General features: G+C 45.3%; 1 protein-coding gene across 2 annotated transcripts in view; it reads right to left on the reverse strand.

The window, feature by feature from the left end:
* Window positions 1-19,912, reverse strand: part of OSTF1 (osteoclast stimulating factor 1) — a 52,896-nt gene extending 32,984 nt beyond the window's left edge. Inside the window, exon 1 of one of the 2 annotated variants that reach the window (XM_059411833.1) lies at window positions 19,649-19,912. In XM_059411833.1, coding sequence (XP_059267816.1) covers window positions 19,649-19,682 — 34 coding nt within the window. In that variant the 5' untranslated portion in view covers window positions 19,683-19,912. The remainder of the gene's footprint in view (window positions 1-19,648) is intronic. The other variant, XM_059411834.1, reaches the window with a different exon arrangement.
* Window positions 19,913-19,940: the final 28 nt, after the last annotated feature.

The following is a 19,940-nucleotide window of genomic DNA, read 5'->3' on the forward strand; positions in this document are numbered from 1 at the left end:
CGCGGGCCCCTCCCCCTCGCGGGCCCCTCCCCTCGCGGGCCCCTCCCCTCGCGGGCCCCTCCCCCCGCGGGCCCCTCCCCCTCGCGGGCCCCTCCCCTCGCGGGCCCCTCCCCTCGCGGGCCCCTCCCCTCGCGGGCCACACCCTTCCCTTTTCCCTGCAAACCCACCCTGGCCCTGCAGAGCAGGGATGAGAGCGCGGGTCAGCGGGTCAGCAGCCAAACACCGGAAGGCTGACCCCGGCGACAGTAAAGGAATCCTAGTCCGCAGCAAGCAAGGCAGGGAGCAGGGACTCTGGGACAGGGCCCTGTGCCGGCAAAGGGTACGAGACTCTTCTGTGTCTGAAGTCTGCCAACAGATATGTACACATATGGCTCCTGCGGCCCTCGTACTGCACTTGAAGGACCTCGGATGTAAAAACTCAAACACGGTTTCCAGTCTAGTGTGTCCTCTGTTGGTGACGGGGTAGAGAAGCCTGCAGAGTGAGCCGCGATGACAGCATGGACAAAGGACCGCTTATTATAATGAGTGGACATACCATCAACCCCAAAAGGAATGACCGTTCGAAATACCCAAACCTAGTGATCCGCGACAGATCGACCATTTCGTTTACATTCTGCTTAAAGACATTCGAAGGCCCAAGACATCTTAGAAGGACTTCATTTAAAACAGCCATGACAGGGGGTGCCTGGGTGGCTCAGTCGGTTAAGCATCTGCCTTTGGCTCAGGCCATGATCTCAGGGTCCTGGGATCAAGTCCTGCATGGGGCTCCCTGCTCAGCGGGGAGTCTGCTTCTCCCTCTCCCTCTCCCTCGGCCCCGCGCCCCCGCTCCTGCTCACTCACTCTCTTTTGCTCCCTCTCTCAAGTAAACAATCTTTTAAAAAATTAAAAATTAAATAAAAGATAAAACGGCCACGACAACCACTACATACCCACCATGACAGCTAAAATGAAAAATAGTGGCAACGCTAAGTGTTCAGGAGGATACAGAACAACCGGAATTCTCAGACATACTGTCTGCGTGGGTGTCTAAACTGGTACGACCACTGGAGAAAATTCTTTGGCTCTGACATCCATTCATTTGTTTGGAAGTCCTCACATGCCTTTGACACCTTAAATTACATTTCTGGGAAAGGAACTTAACGAGGAAACCCTCGTCTCATCCTTTGTGGATAAGATGCTCCATACAAAAATGACCCCTCCAGGACGGTGTCAGCGCCCCCGCCCCCCGCCACCGAGGACAGGAAGTCTCAACGTTTTTTTAACTGCACATCAAGAAACTGATTTAGTGGCTTTCAAAAATATTAAATAGAACAGAAATGACCATGGCACAGTGCACATGACAGAAACAATTATGGTTTTGTGAGATTCTTTCGTGGGGGACTGGACAGATGGATGGAGAGATTCATGTTTATTCTAGCAATTTTACCAAACACACCTTTTGGCATACTGCCAAATGGCCAAAATAAGAAAATCAGTATTTGCCGAAGCCAGAGACTGCTTTACAGAAGGGACTGCTGGGAAACAAGAAGAATTCTGAAATGTTGTTGAAAAAATTCATTACGATCACAATTTTATTATTAAAAATTCTGGCAGACCCATTTTAAACGTTTGACATAAAAGGGCAGGAGCCGTAATTCCTCAGCATGACCAACTGTGGCCTGATGAGACTTCTGCAAAACTGAATAAGTGTTTTAAAAATTAGGTCTGTGTAAAAGCAAGATGTTCGGGTGCCAGCCTAGCTGTTGCCTGGAAGGATTCTGCCAGAGACTTGCCAAGCCTTCCTTCCTCCCTGACAGAAACAGAGCAAGGTCAAGACGTCCCTCCTCTTCACCTTCTGGGCCTGAAGACTTGCTTAATGCTGATGATGCAATTTCACTGAAGCCTATCCCACAAAGGAGACAACGGTTTCCCCCAAATTATTAGCAACTGTCCTCTCTTAAGGCTAATTCTCACTCTATACCTGTACTTTTTAATATTTATAGCATCATTTTCAGACACATAGAATTGAGTGCCTCACCATCGTCAATGTTTGCAATATTTACTCCCCAATAAAAATTAGACATTGGTACTCTCAGTTGACTGAATTTCCATACACAGAGCATAAAATGGGACACCGCCACAGTTACATTTAGAGTATCTACCTGCTTTTCAAAGCAAATATTACGGTAACAAATCCAAATGGCATGCCCCATTTGCCTTACTTACATGGTGAGAAAGGAGAGTTACCTGTGCAGTCTACAATCCTTGTTCACGTTCAAGTCTAGGCGTACCAGAACCAACCCTGAAGTGAGGCTTTCCACCATTTGACCAGTTAGCTGAAGCTGACTGGCAGATTTACCAAGAAATTTGAGGCTAAGGTGAACTTCACGGTCGTGTGTGTGTGTGTGTGTGTGTGTGTGTTCATCAGGGAGCCTGCTTCCTCCTCTCTCTCTCTCTGCCTGCCTCTACTTGTGATCTCTGTCTGTCAAATAAATAAATAACATCTTAAAAAAGAAAGAAGGAAAGGAAAGGAAGAGAATTCTTTGAACAAGGGAACATCCTGGAAAAATAAGAATTTACCACATACACAGAGTTCTCCTGTTTGTCGAAGAGAAAGGTACAATTTACCACACAGAGCTCTCGTATTTGTTGAAGAGAAAGGACTGTTGCTTCTTGATTTATACCCCCTCGGTATGAAACACCCGTCACCCCCTTCGAATATTCTCAGGGCAAATAAAAATATTGCTATTTCTACTAGACATATTTAAATGATTCTATTAAACATGCATGATGAAACAGGATGTTTTCTGCTCAAAAACAAAACAGAATGTGATAACATCCAAGAGTCAAGGCCATCATTTCGACTGCGCGGTAAGAGGAAACAGCTGTGTGCTTTGTTGGGCCAACATGGGCTCCCCTGGGCTTTGTGGATTCCAACACCCATAAAGGAGGTAGTTAACTCAGAACAGGCTTCTGGGTGAACATCTCTATTCATGTCATTCCACAAAAGTACACTGCTCTTGAAGATAAAACCCAGAAGCTATCAGCCTTGCAGAGACAACCATCTTGTGAGCACAGCAATGCCTAAGAGTTTCCAGTGTAAGGGTAAGTCTCTTCCCTCAAACTTCTATTCTTGGAGTAATAAAATCAAATCCAATGAATCCCATTTGCATATATACCTTAAAGGATTATAACTAATAAAAAAGATTATGAACATAATATTTCCATCCCTCCTTACACCAATACCACCTCTTCAGTGCTGTCTCCCCTCATCCGACCCCCCTCCAAAAAAAACCACAAAAAAAAAACTGAAGAATTTGAAACGTGTCTTGATTTCAGCTGCAGGAATGGCATACTCGTTAAAAACAGTAGCCAGTGTGTTTTCTGACAAGAGGGTTCTGTTTATTAACACTGTGCCTTTCTTATCCATTTTTTCCTTTGCTTATACTTTTTCAGTGCCTTTCAGCAAATGTGGTGACTTTTATGTCTTCAGGAGCCATAACTGCTGGTTATTTTTATTTCTTCTCGTGGTCTAATATAAAAGTCCCAAAGAGCAAAATTTCAAATGACGCGCTCATTGTCAACTATGTATGTCTTGACTGGCTAAACATTAGAGAGGGAGCAGTGGCCTGGAAGTCCCTTTTGCTCCCAGACAAACTGCTTCCAAAGTCACTCTGAGGAGACCCACGGCAAAGAATGTTAGAAGAATCTTTATTTCAATCCTTGGAATTTAACTAAAAAAGGCAACACTGGTCACGCCACTTTCTTGCAAAAGGCAAGAGGGCTGACCCATGACAGCCAACAATTGGTTACTCTGTGACCCAGGAACTAAGATGGTTTTGCATTTTTTAATGGTTGGGGGCAAGTGGGAGGGTCAAAGAATATTACTATTTCAAGACACATGAAATTTATCTGAAATGTAAATTGCAGTGTCCATAAATAAAGTTTTATTGGAACGGAGCCCGTATTTGCACACCATCTATGGCTGCTCTCGCTCTGCGGTGACAGAGTTGAATCGTTGCAACAGAAACCATCTGTGACTCACAAAGCCTAGAATATTTCCCAATTGGACCTTTACCGAAGAAAGTCTGCGCCCCCCTCTCCTCTGGTCCCTTCTCCTGTTGGTAACAAGTCAGACCACAGGAGCATCACAGCATGAAGGGCTCAAATCGCTCTCTCACAGACCACAAGCAGTGTGGTTCTCAGCCCCATCCTATGTGAAATGACTGGTCATCTATACACCCAAGGCTGAAACAGAAGATCCTCTGACACTAAAATCTTTCATCCAAAATGGTATTACCCATCTAAACTCATTTTTATGGGACACCTACCATGTGCCAGGCACCATACAAAGTGCTGACTTGCCACAACTCATTTGATCCTCAAAGTAATCCTGGGCCGAAAATACTTTATGTATTCATTAGCCCATTTTACAGATGAAAAAGCTGAGGTTAGAGAAGTGAAGTAGCTACTCCAGGTCTACACAGCTAACAAGGGGGCAGAGATGGGTGTAATCCCAGGTTGTCTGACTCAGAGCTCATGCTCTGAACTCTGGATGTGGCTCAGAGATCTGAGCTTTCGATGCCCACATGCTGGGATTCAGCAAGACAAATCAATGTACATAAAGCACTGAGTGCTGTTCCTGAGGCACTTTCTGTGCCCACAAGTGTTAGCTATTACAAGCTGCTACAAATCTTTAGCTAATCTGGTGGGGGGGGGGGCTATTCCTTGCGTCTTTATCCCCACTATCAAGGCAGGCATTTACCCAAATCCCATTCCTCTAGATCTGAGAATTTAACATTTACAACACCCCAGCCAAGAAATCTTCATGCTTTTGTTAAGCCAACAAAGCATGATATGTAATATTATTTATACCTCTTATGGACAATACAAGGATTCAATGTGAGTTTAAAATTGTCATTTTTGAACCCTACAGCTACTGTCTTTAATCTGCTCACGCCACCATAACAAAATGTCACAGACTGGGTGGTCTGAACACCATGACATTAATTTCTCACCATTCTGGAGGCTGAGAAGTCCAACATCAAGATATTACCCAATTTGGTTTCTGGTGAGAACCCTCTTCCTGCCAGGCAGACGGCTGCTCGCCCACCGTGTGCTCGCACGGCCCTTCCTGTGTGCAAGGACACACAGAGAGAGTCTCTCTTACAAAACCACTAACCCCACCACGTGGGCCCCACCTTCATGGCCTCCTCTAAACCTAATGCTTCCTCGAGTTCCGTCTCCAGACACCATCACACTGGGGTTAGGGCTTTGACACAGGAACTTTGGAGGCACATAAACATTCAGCCCACATTCAACACCTATGAATATAGAATTATAGAAAGAACATGTAAAGGTGTACATATGTTGGAATAGACGTCCAACAATAGTAATTTAAAAAGGTTTATTGTGACCTTGAAAAATCAGCTTTTCGGGAGGGGGGGCTCTTGGGGAGTTTGCTTTAGATTCTTTCTCACCTTCTGCCCCTCCCCTACCACCAGAGCCCACGTGCGCACACACACCCCTTCTCTCTCAAAAAAAAAAAAAAAAAAAAAATCAGCTTTTTGGGGATGTGATTATGCTTTAGTGTTACATAAAAAAGGCTGGTAGTATTATTACATTTATGATTACCTGTGCAAAACAAAGATATGCATGGAAGAAACAGTTGAAGAAAATATCAAAATGCTAACAATTACTTTGGGTGATACTACTATGAGCCATGTTTATTTTCTTAATTTTCTCAGTTGCCCATAAAGAATACGAATTCCATGTATTATCAGGAAAACGTGTTTTCTTTTAATGCCCTATTGAAATGTAAGTTACATGTTATTTGTACTCTATCCACAGGGTATTTATTTTTTTTATATTTTAGATATTATTTATTTGTGAAAGCATGCGTGTATGGGGAGGGGATGCAAGGGAGAGAATTCAAACAGATTCCATGCTGAATAGCGGCGAGATGCAGGGCTTGATCTCACGACCCTGAGATCATGACCTGAGCCAAAACCGAGTCAGAGGCTTACCCGACTGAGCCACTCAGGCACCCTAGCAGGGTATTTTTTTATTATGAGTCCTCTTTGTCTCCTTGATCTCACCACACACACACACACACACACACACACACAAAACCTCTGGGGAGACCAGCAACCACATTGCCAACTGTGCTTAGAGGGGTGAGAATTCAGATGGAGGAAAGTGTGCGTCATGCCGACCGTGCGGAGACTCGTAGGACAGTGCAGGCTGTACCAGAGGTGGCATCCACTTTGGTTTTGGCAGGATAAGAGGAGTTGCCAATGAAAGAGGGGCAGGGCAGACCCAGAATACAGGCCCAGACGCCTGGAGACCAGGACCAGCGCGGAGGAACCAGGACGAGCGTGAAGGAAACAGGTGCCTGAGGCTGGGTGGGAGAAATGCTGACATGAGCACAGACAGGGCACAGGTTTCTCAGATATTTCTGAGACCTACATTAAGAAACATATTGTGCATCAGGGCTTAGGAAACACACAGACAATGAAACACTGTTTCACGAAAAAATGCTTATCCTGGGGCGCCTGGGTGGCTCAGTAGGTTAAGGCCTCTGCCTTTGGCTTGGGTCATGATCTCAGGGTCCTGGGATCGAGCCCCGCATTGGGCTCTCTGCTTCGCAGGGAGCCTGCTTCCCTTCCTCTCTCTCTGCCTGCCTCTCTGCCTACTTGTGATCTCTGTCTGTCAAATAAATAAATAAAATCTTAAAAAAAAAAAAAATGCTTATCCTTACTTTGAATGATCCCCTCTGAAATTTTCTATTCTTGCTCTATTCTCTTTCCTTCTTTTTTTATTGAGATGCTAGTCCTGACAGGGGTGCCTAGATGGTTCAGTCGATTAAGTATGTGACTCTTGGATTTGGCTCAGGTCTAGGGCATGATCTCAGGGTTGTGAGAGTGAGTCCCCTCGAAGAACTCTGTGTTCTGCTGAGTCTGCTTTTGATTGTCTTCTTCTCCTCTGTCCCTACCCCCGGTGCTCATTTGTGTGCTCTCTCTGTCTCCAAAATAAATAAATCCTTAAAAAAAAAAAAAAAGATGCTAGTCGTGACAAACTATATAGACTTCATGACCTACCACTGGGTCACCACTCACAGTCTGAAAAAAAAAACAGCAGGCCAGAGCATTTAATTTATGTGTATAACCACTGTCCAGAGACCAAATGGGAATTTATTCAGATTTAGGTATCTGGTACTCATGGCAAAAATGAAACACTCTCTGAATACAAAATACTAAAAATGGCCTTGGAAATTTTTTTTTAAGATTTTATTTATTTATTTGACAGACAGAGATCACAAGTAGGCAGAGAGGCAGGCAGAGAGAGAGGAAGGGAAGCAGACTCCCTGCCAAGCAGAGAGCCCCATGTGGGGCTCGATCCCAGGATCCTGGAATCACGACCCGAGCTGAAAGCAGAGGCTTTAACCCACTGAGCCACCCAGGCGCCCCTGGAAATTATTTTTAATTCAAGAGAATTTTTTTAATTTGAGCAAATAATAAATGGACAAGCTTAAACTTCAGACTTCATGAACGCCCAATTCATTGGAAAATTACAGTTGTATTTAGAAAATAAAAAGCTGCTAAAAAAAAAAAAAATGGCCTTGGTCTTAGCCCTCTAATAAAGACTCATGCCAGGAAGAAAACAGGATGATAAAAATGTCTCCTTTATTTAAAACAGAATCCCTTTAAAACTGGATATAGGGACAAAGAAATACACTGTATCTAAGAACAAAAAAAGAGAAACTCTCTAGAGACATAGACCCAAGCTTAAAGAAGGTGCTTACTTGAAGTTTACCTGATAGACACACAGGGGACAGAGCTGTAGCTGAGGGCATTTTTCTATTTCTACTCAATACAAAGGCTCTCGTATACTAATACAAACTCTGGATGAGTGAGAAATATTATCAAACACAGCAGGAAAAACTAAGTAGAGAGCAATGAATAAGCAATAACCTTGAAACTGAGCTCCCCTCATTCAGGAAACAAAAGGATTCAAATTTTCTGCAACACATATAAGAAACTCTGCCAAAACCCATATCCCGGGTGCCTGGGTGGCTCAGTTGGTTAAGCAACTGCCTTCAGTTCAGGTCATGATCCTGGAATCCCAGGATTGAGTCCCGCATCCGGCTCCCTGCTCCACAGGGAGCCTGCTTCTCCCTCCCACCCTCCCCCATCTCATGCTCTCTCCTTCTCTCTCTCAAATAAATACATAAAATCTTAAAATTAAAAAAAAAATCCCAAATTACAACAGAACCGAAACTAGGGAGTGGGTCTAGAGAGGACGCCCATAGGAAACCAACAAGAGGTCTAAGATAGTTACTTCTTCATCAGCTACTTACTAGGACAACAGCCTTTAAATTAGAAACTATTTCCCTAATTTCAGCCTCTCTCAAGACACACAAGGGTGCCCCTTCCCAGGGTTCACTAAGTGTTCCAGAGGGCTGCATTCTGATGGACTGTGAAAGTGCTGAGCCTCACTTAGTGGCCCTGGACACGCGGGCCAGAACACGCTGGTGGAAGCTCCACCCACCGCCATCCCAGGGCCCCACGCACGTGGCACCTTGCTGAAGGTGTGGCCCAGGCAGGGCGATGGCCCAGGTGATTGACCCATTCTTCCTCCCAACTTGCCTGGGTCCCCAAAGTCCAGACTATTTATGGGAAGGAGGGGCTAGACAGAGGTCTGGAGGTCTGGGAAAACCCAAGGAGTCCAAGTAACTCCAGAAAAGGCCAGGGGAGAATGTTAGACCCAAAGAAATGCTCAGGTATTTTCCCAGAATTGGGCCTGGGGAGGAGGAAGAAGGATGTGAGAGAATGAACTTGGATTTCCCCTGAAGAGCGGCAAGGCAGGACAAATGAAAAGCTGTGGCGTTCTTGGGTTGTAATTAAAACAGGGTAATTACAGGACCATTCTTAGGAAAATCTCCCTAACCTCTGGGCAGGAGCCTGGATGGCACTCCCCAGGGTCATACATTCACATTCAACAACTAACCTCAGCAGCTCTAAGAAAGACCCACAGCACCTTCGACACCTGTTCCTGGGGCTGCAATGAGCTCCCGGAATTTGTGTGTGTTGTTAACTCTTTTTCATTAACGGATGTCCAGAAGATCATGTATCATTCTCTGAACGTGGGGTCATCGGTGGGGGGAAGGCAGGGGACTGAGACACTGGAATTTTCCCTAAAATGTCTAGGAAGAACTCAGCCCCCTCCCAAACCCTTGAGCCCGAAGAAACATTTGCTGTATACAATGTGGATGCGATGACAGTGAAAATCACTTCTGCCCCCAGGGAGAGAAGAGGAAAACTCTGTGCTCTCGGGGACAGTAACTTCCCATTTGGTTTTCCACTATGAACAGAATTCTTTTTGAGTTCTAAAATTATAGCAATCACATTTATTCCCATCATCACAATGCTACATTCTTAAATTTGTCATTATAACCCTATGAGTATATAAATGTTGCTTCCTTTAAAAAAAAAAAAAAGAAAAAAGAGGGGCACCTGGGTGGCACAGTTGGTTAAGCATCCAAATCTTGGTTGCAGCTCTGGGTTGTGAGATCAAACCCCACCTGGGGCTCCACGCTGAGCACGGAGGCTGCCTGGGATGGTCTCTCCCTCTCCCTCGGTCGGTCCCACTCATGCACATAAACTCGTCCTCAATCTCTCTCTTTCAATTGCTTTTTTAAAAAAGGCTTCTGGTTTCTGTGTGAGCCCTACATAACTTACAAAGTGATGGGTGGGCTAAGAGAAGCTCTGAAACCTTCCTGAGACTTTCTACCAAGCAAGCTCTGAACTTGAGTCCATGGCTTAAAACAGTCACCTCCCAAACGGACAGGAAAAAGATGGAAGAACAATATTTTACGGAGACTTAATTTCAAAAAACTAGCAGAATATATATATTCTTAGAGCTCCAATCTACAGGCTTGATGTTACTGAGTTAGAGTTAACTTTACATGTTTTCCAAATATTAAAAGTCCTCAACGTCCCAATAGCCGTTCATGAATTATACACATACACACACACACACACACACATATTTTTTTTGCAATTGTCCCAACTGGAATCTCATGGGACACATTTCTGCAAGGCCACCCAAGGTCATCTTGCTCCAGGCAACTGAGAAAAAAAGCAGAAACAACAGACAAAACAAACTCCCCTGTCCTTGGTAGCTCGAGTCTAAGTGAAATCAGAGCAGGTGGGGCACCTGGGTGGCTCAGGCAGATAACCATCTGGCTCCTGATTTTGGCTCAGGTCACGATGATCGCATAGGTCATGATCTTGGGGTTGGGAGATGGAGCCCTAGAACAGGCTCAGCATTCAGTGCAGAGTCTACCTGAGATTCTCTTCCTCTGCCTCTGCCCCTCTCCCTGCTCATGCTCTCACTCTCTCTCCCTCTCTCAAATAAATAAAATTTAAAAACAAACAAAACAGTAGACACAGACCCATACTAGTCTTTCGGACACAGTACATCAGAAAGGCACCGATGTGTTGGCCAAAGGTCCGTGTGACAGGGAGCACGTATCCAAGAAGGGAAAAAGCAGCCAATGACCAGGACTCAGGAGAGACTAAGGAGCAGATTTCCCAGTGCTGCTCAACACAGAGTGCTGGGCCAGATGTCAAGACACAGGAGAGACCTGGTGTCGAGCAGAAATCAGGAAATGGGCAGGAGTCCACTGTGGAGAACAGAGCTCCTACCAAGCCAGGGTCAAGTGCGGGGCACCCTTCAGAGCCCCAGTACTTAGGTACAGAACTGGTCGTTGAGAGTAGGAAGGCATTGGGCAAGGACAAGAGGCAGCCCTGTCGAGGGGACAGGCTCCCTGAAAGACCAAGTAGGCGGTCCCCCTAAGCCGTGACTCCCACTTCTCAGAGGCCCAGGTCCCAGAGGGCAGCTGCTTGGGTGACTCTAATGAAGAACCTGAGTGCGGAGGAATCCCTAACATCATCATCATCGTCGTTATTATTATTATTATTATTCCCTAACAGAAAAATTAGGCTGAGGACAATGTCGACCTGACGCACCATTCAGAGATGAACTCTGGAGGGACAGGTTTCTGCTGCAATGCTCCACAGCCAGCTTCCTTACCCAAAAAAAAAAAAAAAAAAAACCAGCAAGAATACCTTCTGTTCTCTGGGTTACTATCGACAAACTCACACTGACTCATCAAAACAAGAGGCCCAAATGCAGCCGTAGAATCCTGTAAACCTGCGTAAGCAACATTTTAGAGAACGTCTTCAGATTCTGGTGTTTTCAAGCAAGGAAATCTAAGACTTTCTGGAACCTTCCAAATCTGGAGTCTGAGAGACCTGCCAACTGTGGCAAAAGGCAAAAGGGACTTCGCTCTGCCTGGCTGCCCCTAGCACGCTCGGAGACCTGGGACTTGGAGGCAGGTGTCCGCACGTAATGGATTGGGTCAAGAGGTTTCTAGAAGACAGAGCCACCCCAGAATACTCTCCAGGAGGAAGTCATTTCTTTGTCTCATGCAAGTGAGTTGATTTAAGTCTCTCTGCCCTGATGAGGGATTCCCTTGATAGAAATATACAAGTTTCCCAGAATCAAGCAAAACCCCTGGAGTGTAGGGATGCCAGAAAGACTTCAAGGCTGCCTCCAGACCCTTGTAAGGGGCCCGAGACAGACCCTCCAGCGGGAGAGTAAACCAGCTAGTCTCTAAGGCCTTTCTTAATTTAAATTCAGATCACCTCAGGCTCCCTGGAAATCAGGACCAAGAGGCTAGGAAAGGACTCCTGTTCAGGGCATTCTTTGGGCCCAAGAATATTAAATCAGAGTAGTTTATCAAATTCTAAGGGATGCTAATGAGTTTTAAAATCCCACGCTAACCAAAATGCAAATACAAAACTCTCCCCACCAACTCGGACCCTAAAAGCAAGTTGAGGAATTTGCCCTGTGACTCTCTGAAAACTCGACAGCCGCCCAAACATAAAGTGGGAAACAACAAGCGAGAATCCATTAGGAGGAAGTGGCCACAGCAGTCCCACCAGTGACTGAAGTGACTTTGAGCTGTGACCCTAACACATGGCTTCCCCCAAACACCATAGCTATCGTTGACGTCCTGATAGACGGATACGCAGATGCGAACCCAGAGGACCCACGGGCCGGCACCCCAAGTCTCGCTTTCTGTTTTTTCCACAAACTGTTAGCACAAGGCAAATGGCTTTCTCTTTAATTCGGAACAAACTTCTCCAGGTCACAGCTTCCACATGCGTCCACCTTGTCTCCTTGGCTTCTCTGAGAGAAGACTAGCCCTATGCAGTCAAGCAAAGGAAGAGAAGAGCACACCAAGTGATCTCATTTTGCCTGAGTTCAAAGATGGTCTCCCCTCTTCTGCCTACCGAACTCCGACACAGCATTCCAGACTCTGCTTAAATTTCCCCGCTTAGATGACACCCTCCCAGCTTCCTCGAACTCTCTGCCTTGGACTGTGGCCCAGCCTCTCGATTCCCATCTCCCAGCCCATGCATCGTGAAGTTTCTGTTTAAGGCATGCACACACGTTTTTGGTAGGAAGGTCTAGTGGTAAAACCCTCTTTAGAGAGCATTTTGGAAACGTCTGTGAAAACAACATTGCGGGGCGCCTGGTCGCTCAGTGGCTCAGGTCATGATTGCAGGGTCCTGGGATCGAGCCCCGCGTCGGGCTCCCTACTCGGCCGGGAGCCTGCTTTCCCCTCTCTCTCTGCCTGCCTCTCTGCCTACTTGTGATCCCTGTCTGTCAAATAAATAAATAAAATCTTAAAAAAAAAAAAAAAAAGAAAGAAAGAAAGAAAGAAAACGACATTGCCCATACACTCTGCTACAACAATCCACTGCCAGGACCGTCCCTCAGGGATTTACTCCCACCCTAGTAAGGAACAAGGCTGTTGTAACTAACTAAACAGGGAAACAATCTAGATGTGCATCAATGGGGATCTGATTAAACAGACGCAATGCACTGTCAAGCCTTGTTCAAAAGCACATGGGGAACTCTCTCTGTGCTGTTATCTGCAATGTTGTCCCCAAACTCCTTTAATATACTTGAGTATGTTTTTCGGAGGGAGGGGGCTTTTTTGTGAAGGTTTTTTTTTTTTAAGCTTTTTTGAATTTTTTTTTTTAAAGACTTTATTTTTGCCAGGGAGAGAGAGAGAGCATAAGCAGGCAGAGGGGAGGAGGGAGAAGCAGACTCCCCGCTGAGCTGGGAGCCTGACAAGGGGCTCGATCCCAGCACCCTGGGATCATGACCTGAGCCAAAGGCTGACTTTTACCTGACTAAGGCACCCACATGCCCAGCTTTTTTGAAGTATTGACAAATTGATAGAAAATCTTTTTTTTTTTAAGATTTTATTTATTTATTTGTCAGAGAGAGCAAGTGCACACAAGCACCTAAGCAGGGGGAGCACCAGAGGGAGAAGGAGAAACAGGCTCTCCCCTAAGCAGGGAGTCTGATATGGGGCTCCATCCCAAACCTGAACCAAAGGTAAACACTTAACTGACTGAGCCACCCTGGCAACCCAAAGTGATAAGACAATCTTGATGTGACAGCTCCCATCAGTCCACTGAAAGTTGCTTCTGCATCCCTCTCCTGCTCTCTCTCTGCCTCTCTCTTTCTCTCAGTCTACTTCTCTCATGTATTTTGTCTTCCCCTAAGCACTAAGCAACTGAGTACTACTTTGGCAATGGTTTTCACTGGACATGAGGTATGAAGTAAATGCAGATCACAATATGCCACCTAGTATGCCACTAGGTGTAAGAATTATTCTGACCCGAAATGACCTCTACTGAGAAAAAGCAGACACAGAAGAACTCTCTACCTTCCCCTCACTTGCCTAAAAGCAGGGCATAAATTCCCCTTGTGAAGGAGTTCTGCTCCATACAAGAGAACAACTCTTACTATCAGATGGAGATGACATCTAAATGTGTTTGCATAAAGAAACCTTACTAAAATAACCCTTAGCTTCCACTAGTTTCCCCATATATTTACCTTCCCACAATGTACTGCCTCTAGAAAACAAAACCCCTCTTTCCTTTCATCACTTCTCCACAATGTATCACCCTTTGTTAAAATGGCCAATAATCTTCCAAATCTACCCCTTCTTTGGATTTTCACCTCTTTTCTGCACAGCCCCTGTGCAGGTAAACCTGAAAATATCAACTAAACTTGTATGCCTTTTCTTCCTGTTAATCTGATTTTGTGTCAGCTTAATTTGCAGGACCCAGAAACAGAACATAAGAGGGTAGAGAGGAAAGGTTTTATTTTCCCTCCCTTACACAAGTATGTCAGAAAAGTTCATGGCACTAGTCACACCGGAGTCAAGCTGTGTGAATGTTGAAACATAAGAAGAGGGAGTCAAGCTGTGTGAATGTTCACCCCACTATTTCCAGAACTAGTGCTAATGGATACTGCATGCAGCCTTTGCTGCTTTATAGTAAAGCTTTAAGAGGTACCCAACCCTGGACTACCCCACCTTCTTCCAGACAAAAACTTGGTTATGTATCAAGAGTTTGTATTTATTTGCCATGAACAAAAAAGTTTAGTTGCTGCAAAGGTACAAGAAAACTAAAGGTTATTCTACTCTTAAAAAGTGTCTAATAGCCTAATACAGATGCACTGAAAGAGGGGAGTTAAACAACAAAATTGCAAATAATACAATTGCGTAAGTTAATGAAGCTGACTGCCCAACAAAAGTCGGTCCAAACTAATGGAGTCTTCATAGATTTCTCTGCCCAAAAAGCACAGCTTCCACTTAAAGTTTGTGTTCCATTCCCAGGTCAAACCAACCACTTCCTAGCTCTGAGACCTTAAGTGGTTTACTTAACCTCACTAAGTCCTACTTCACCCAGAAAAATGGGGATATTAGGACCTACCTCATAGGGAAGTTAGAATAATTAAATGAGATGGAACATATCAAGCACTTTGCACAGTACCTGACACTCAGGGCCAAATAAATGTTAAGTATTCCTATTGTAATCATCACCATCATTCTGGAATTTCCAAAATGCTTCCTGAACTTTGATGCCACCAGGCATCCATGGAGCATGAAGTTTAAGAAGGACACTACCCATATGTGTATTTCCAGCCAATCCCATACTCTCGCCTTTGACTAATTCATTTATTCAGAGCGGAAAAAAATACACAAAAGCTCAGATCATTTTAGAAGAAGCCTTTTTTTCCTCTCAAAAATGTTATATAAGCAGCATATGGGTGACATCTTTGAAGCTTATGATGTTTTTACTGTAAATACAAAAGAACCCAAAATACTGGCATTTGCTTCTTCAAAGTCCCATGAATTTATTTTCCTAAGACACATAAAATATTTATGCTGCTTTACTTCCACCACCAAAATCAATAAGCCATTTGAAAGAACTGGTCAAGGTCAGACCTCTGGCTTCCAACTACAGTGGAGGGTTATCAAACTGACTTAGAACGAGAGCATTCTAGTCCAAATCTCACTCAATATCCTTTGGCCATTTTTATAGGACACAGTCTCAGAATAAAGTGTCTTTTAAAAAGAAGAGTTTTTGTGAGAACACAAGGTGTCATCTACACTCTACCATGCCCTGCGGGTTCACCCTAATTGAACTGCAAGGCTTGGGAGGGTAGCCGACAAGAACCAAAGAGCTTGATGGATAAACCTGAGAGGCCACACTGGTCCCGAAGAAGGAGGAGGGTCCCACGATGAATGAACTGAAGACCATGAAACATGACATTTTTTAGCAGCTTAGCACCTTGGTGGCACATCTAACAATGAGAGGGGAGAGTTTCAATGACAGACCTTGAGTGGCCAAAAGTGACCCTACAGAAAGACCTCAGTAGGAGGGGCGCCTGGGTGACTCAGTGGGTTAAGCATCTGCCTTAGGCTTGGGTCATGGTCCAGGGTCCTGGGATGGAGCCCCACATTGGGCTCCCTGCCCGATGGGGTGGTTACTTCTCCCTCTTCCCCGCTCATGCTCTCTCACTCTTGCTCTCTTGCACTCTCTCTCTCTCTCTCAAATAAATGAAAAAAATCTTAAAAAAAAAAAAAAAAAGACATCAGTAGGCAAGGAAAGGTCAAAAACATGAAAATTGATTTTTCAAGCAGAGCTTCGGCAACAGTATACCCACTATAGGAAACAAGCCAATCAACAGTAAAACACTTGAAAATTGAAACTGAGACTCCATTCTGAAAATAATTGCTTGTATTTTCTTTTTTTAATGAAAATTTGATGAAGAAAAATAACACCTGATAGAAAGCAGTGATTATCGCCAGATAAGTAGGGATAAAATTTATATTTTCATACATTTTTCTATATGTATTTTCTAACTTTCCCATTAAAAATGTACTACAAGGTTTGAAGAAAAAAATAAAGAAGAAAAAAATATTACTTTTATTTTTAATGACAAGATTTTTTCCTAACAAAATGGGTAAAAGATCAGCCATCCAATTACGGATAGGGGTCAACTTAAGTTATTATCTATATATACCTAAATCTCCCCCATCAGACTCAATATTTTCATGGAGGAGACCTTATTTTATTGTTCCCAGGAACCCCAATGTCTAGCACAAGGCCAAAAACATTAGCTGCATACATCAAGAAATGTTTAGCAAATGAATTTTGGATGTGGCTACAAACCCAAAGTCTGGTATAACCTTAGGAAGGTACAAGAGAAAAGAGTCTCTTTATGGGATATATGCCAATCATCCCAATAGATACACTACTCTTCAGCACAGCCGATGGAATTGAACCATGCTGTTTTGCCCGGGTCTTGCCCTGCAGGAAGCTAGAGGGACCACCATCAGGATGCCCTGCTTGTGTTTCTTAACAGAGATGGGCAGTCCGCTCCAACACTTTGAGAGGCCGCATGGGAAGCTTTTTGGATCTCAGTACCATCAACATATCTCTTCTTGGAGAAAGTAACACATTTTATCGTTACAAAGAGTAGGAATCTTATAATTGATTTTTTTACCTTTATGCAGGAAGCCAAGAGCCAAATCTATAGCTACTCTTCAGAAACCTTGGCGGACCTTAGGACACACATGTCTGTAAGTTAACCTTTTCTCTGGCTCCCTCTTATTCTTCCCTCTATTTGGCCCTTTCTTTCTTTTTTTCTTCCCTTCTTTCTAAACTCTCATCTGGGATGAGGCTCAGTATAAACAAACCAGGAAATCAAAAATTTAATACAACCATCTACTCCCAATTCCAAATAGCTTCAGACACTTTTCACCCATGCATCTTGCCTGCAGGACAAGGAAGTCAAGCTTACTCTCCTCAGGGCTACCAACCCTTTCTGTGCATCTGTGACCACAAGATCTGACTGAGGACGAGAGGCATTTTCCTTTCCACTTCCACTCACTAGTTCAAAACTACGTAAGACCTCACACAGGAATGGTGATATAAGGCAGAAGAGCATTATGACTAGGAAAGCAGATTTTTTTTTTTAAGATTTTGTTTATTTATTTAACAGAGAGACAGTGAGAGAGAGAGAACACAAGCGTGGGGAGTGGGAGAGGGAGAAGCAGGCTTCTGGCAGAGCCGGGTGCCTGTGTGGAGCTAGATCTTAGGACGCTGGGATCATCACCTGAACCAAAGGCAGATGCTTATCGACTGAGCCTTCATGGAGCCCCAGGAATGCAGATTCTTAAATCAGACTACTTGAGTGCTTACTAATCCTGCCTGTTCCTCCCTCACTGGGCCACTGACTCTGGGCAAGTGACTTAACCTTTCTGTGCCATGCCTTAATTTCCCAACCTGTGCAATGGAAACAATAATGGTCCTGACCTCACAGGGTGAGGAGGAGCAAATGAGTTAATATATGTAAAGTGATTACATCAGTGCCGGGCACACAGTAAATGTAGACCAGTAATAGGACAGTTTTGTTTTCAATTAAGCCAGGCCACCCAACGTTTCCAGGCGGGCTGAAAGTAGTATTTCTCATTGTAAATTCGTAAACTAACAAACTGAAGTCTACGCTGACCTTGAGTTTGGAGCTCATTTATAAATCAGTATGGGGTCAAAACCATCTCTGAAACAGGAGACATTTTCAACCCTCTGCTTTCTGATTTGCTAAAGAGAAGGAGAAAGCAGCCAGGTCCAACCGCGAAGATGGTTTCCTGGGTGTGTATCCCTAACTGGTAACAATCCGATCCTTCAACCAAACCAGTGTACGCACAAGTCATGGACACGCTTGCACACCACAGTCAGTGCCCCTCCAGCCGCAGCACTGACATCACTTAAAGTCTGGAGATGAAAAACCTCTTGAACAGCTAACTTCTCGGGTCATTCTTCAAAATAAAGTACTTTGTTTAGCCAGCAAAGAACAACTCTGCTTTGTTGGGTGCTTGAGGTCCTGATTTACATCCAAATTGAGAAAGCTGCCACCTCCTACACATGCACTTAAAAAGCAAACCCCTCAACAGATTCCACTTATAAAAAAGCAGGGAGCCCAATACTAGCCACACCCCATCTCTGCTCACCGCAAAGCCAAAGTCCCCGCAACTTCCTTCACACCCAGCCCAACAAAAAAAAATTCAGTCCCCAGTGAATGACTGTCAAGTATAGGAGTATGTACTTAATTTTCATATAAAATGACTTGAAACCGCCACTGTGTGATGATGAAGAAAGAAAACTAGAAAATCATGAAAGGTGTACTGCCTGCAACCACGGTCACTTCGAAGTTTGATGTTAAGTGGATACATTTCAGCTCGTGCTATACTTAAATTAGGGGAGATTCTAAGGAAACGCCCCAAAGTGCATCAAAGCCATTTATCTTCCACATCCTACGTTTCCCGTAATTACTCACCAAATGAATGCACGAGTTTGTTACAGTCTTGAATTGAAATACGTCACTCTCTGTTACATTCTCGAGTTTCCCTATCACAGAAAACAGGCTAAGAATAGAATAAAAAATGCACAGACTACCCGCCACGACCAGCGCTTTGAGGGAACTGGTCACCTCGACCTCTCCAGTTTCGCAGGGCAAACTCCCTGGGGGAAGCGGAGGCAAAGGACTTGCAATGCACGCTACAGGGACACTTCCGAAGAGCAACAAGCCGAGATTACTCTGCCGCAGCCTACATTTTTCTCGCCGCGAGGGCTCGCGCACAGAGTTTTCCAAACGCTTTTCCCAAGATCCCGAGGGCAATGCCGTACGCGGCTCCTCTCCAAAGTCCCAAAGGAGACTCGCTCCCCCACCCCACCCTGCAAACAGCGCACTTCCCGTTCGCTCCGGCCGGTCAAGAACTCTAACTTGACACTGCACATACACGAAAAAAAAAAAAAAAAAAAAAAAAAAAAGAGGAAGTGGTCAAAAGACCATTTCAAGGCATATATATAATTTTCCCCCCTAAGGGAATCAATATCCCCGTCTTCCAGTCAAGCTTCAATGGGACGTAACCATCCCACCCACTAGAAAGTTGCCGCGAATGACAATATTGCAATATCGAGGGCGACTCCTCTTTAAACATAAAATAAAATTTTAAAAATCCTCGAAATCCTCTTGCTATCCCCAACGATCCCTCCCTGCAGCGAACGCAACAAAGCGACCCATCCCGGCGGGTCGGCTCCCGAGAGCGGGGCTGCAGGCCGGGTACGTGCGCGGTCCGCCCTGCCAAGCGGCAGAGGAAGCGCGGGGCACCGCGGCGGCCAGGGGACCCGCGGCGGCCAGGGGACCCGGCGAGCGCCTCCCTTACCTGGTTTGACCGGTTTGGGTGGCGGCTTCGACATCGCGCTTCCTGGAGCGGCTGAGCCTCAAGACCAAGCACGAGAAGCCGGCCGAACGCCCCGCCAGCCGGCACTCCGGGGGCCCCAAAGTTTCTTTCTGCCGGGTTCGCAGCGGAGCGCCCGCAGGGATCTGCGCCCACCCTTGGCCGTCGGACCAGCGGACGCAGGCAGAGCCGCTCCGCGCGATGCCCCGCCCCGCCGCGCCGCCGCCCGAGCCGCCCGAGCGCGCGCCCCCGCGACGAGGAAGTGGCCGCCGTCTCG

Source organism: Mustela nigripes, chromosome 9 (genome assembly GCF_022355385.1).
Source record: "Mustela nigripes isolate SB6536 chromosome 9, MUSNIG.SB6536, whole genome shotgun sequence".
Taxonomy (NCBI): Eukaryota; Metazoa; Chordata; class Mammalia; order Carnivora; family Mustelidae; genus Mustela; species Mustela nigripes.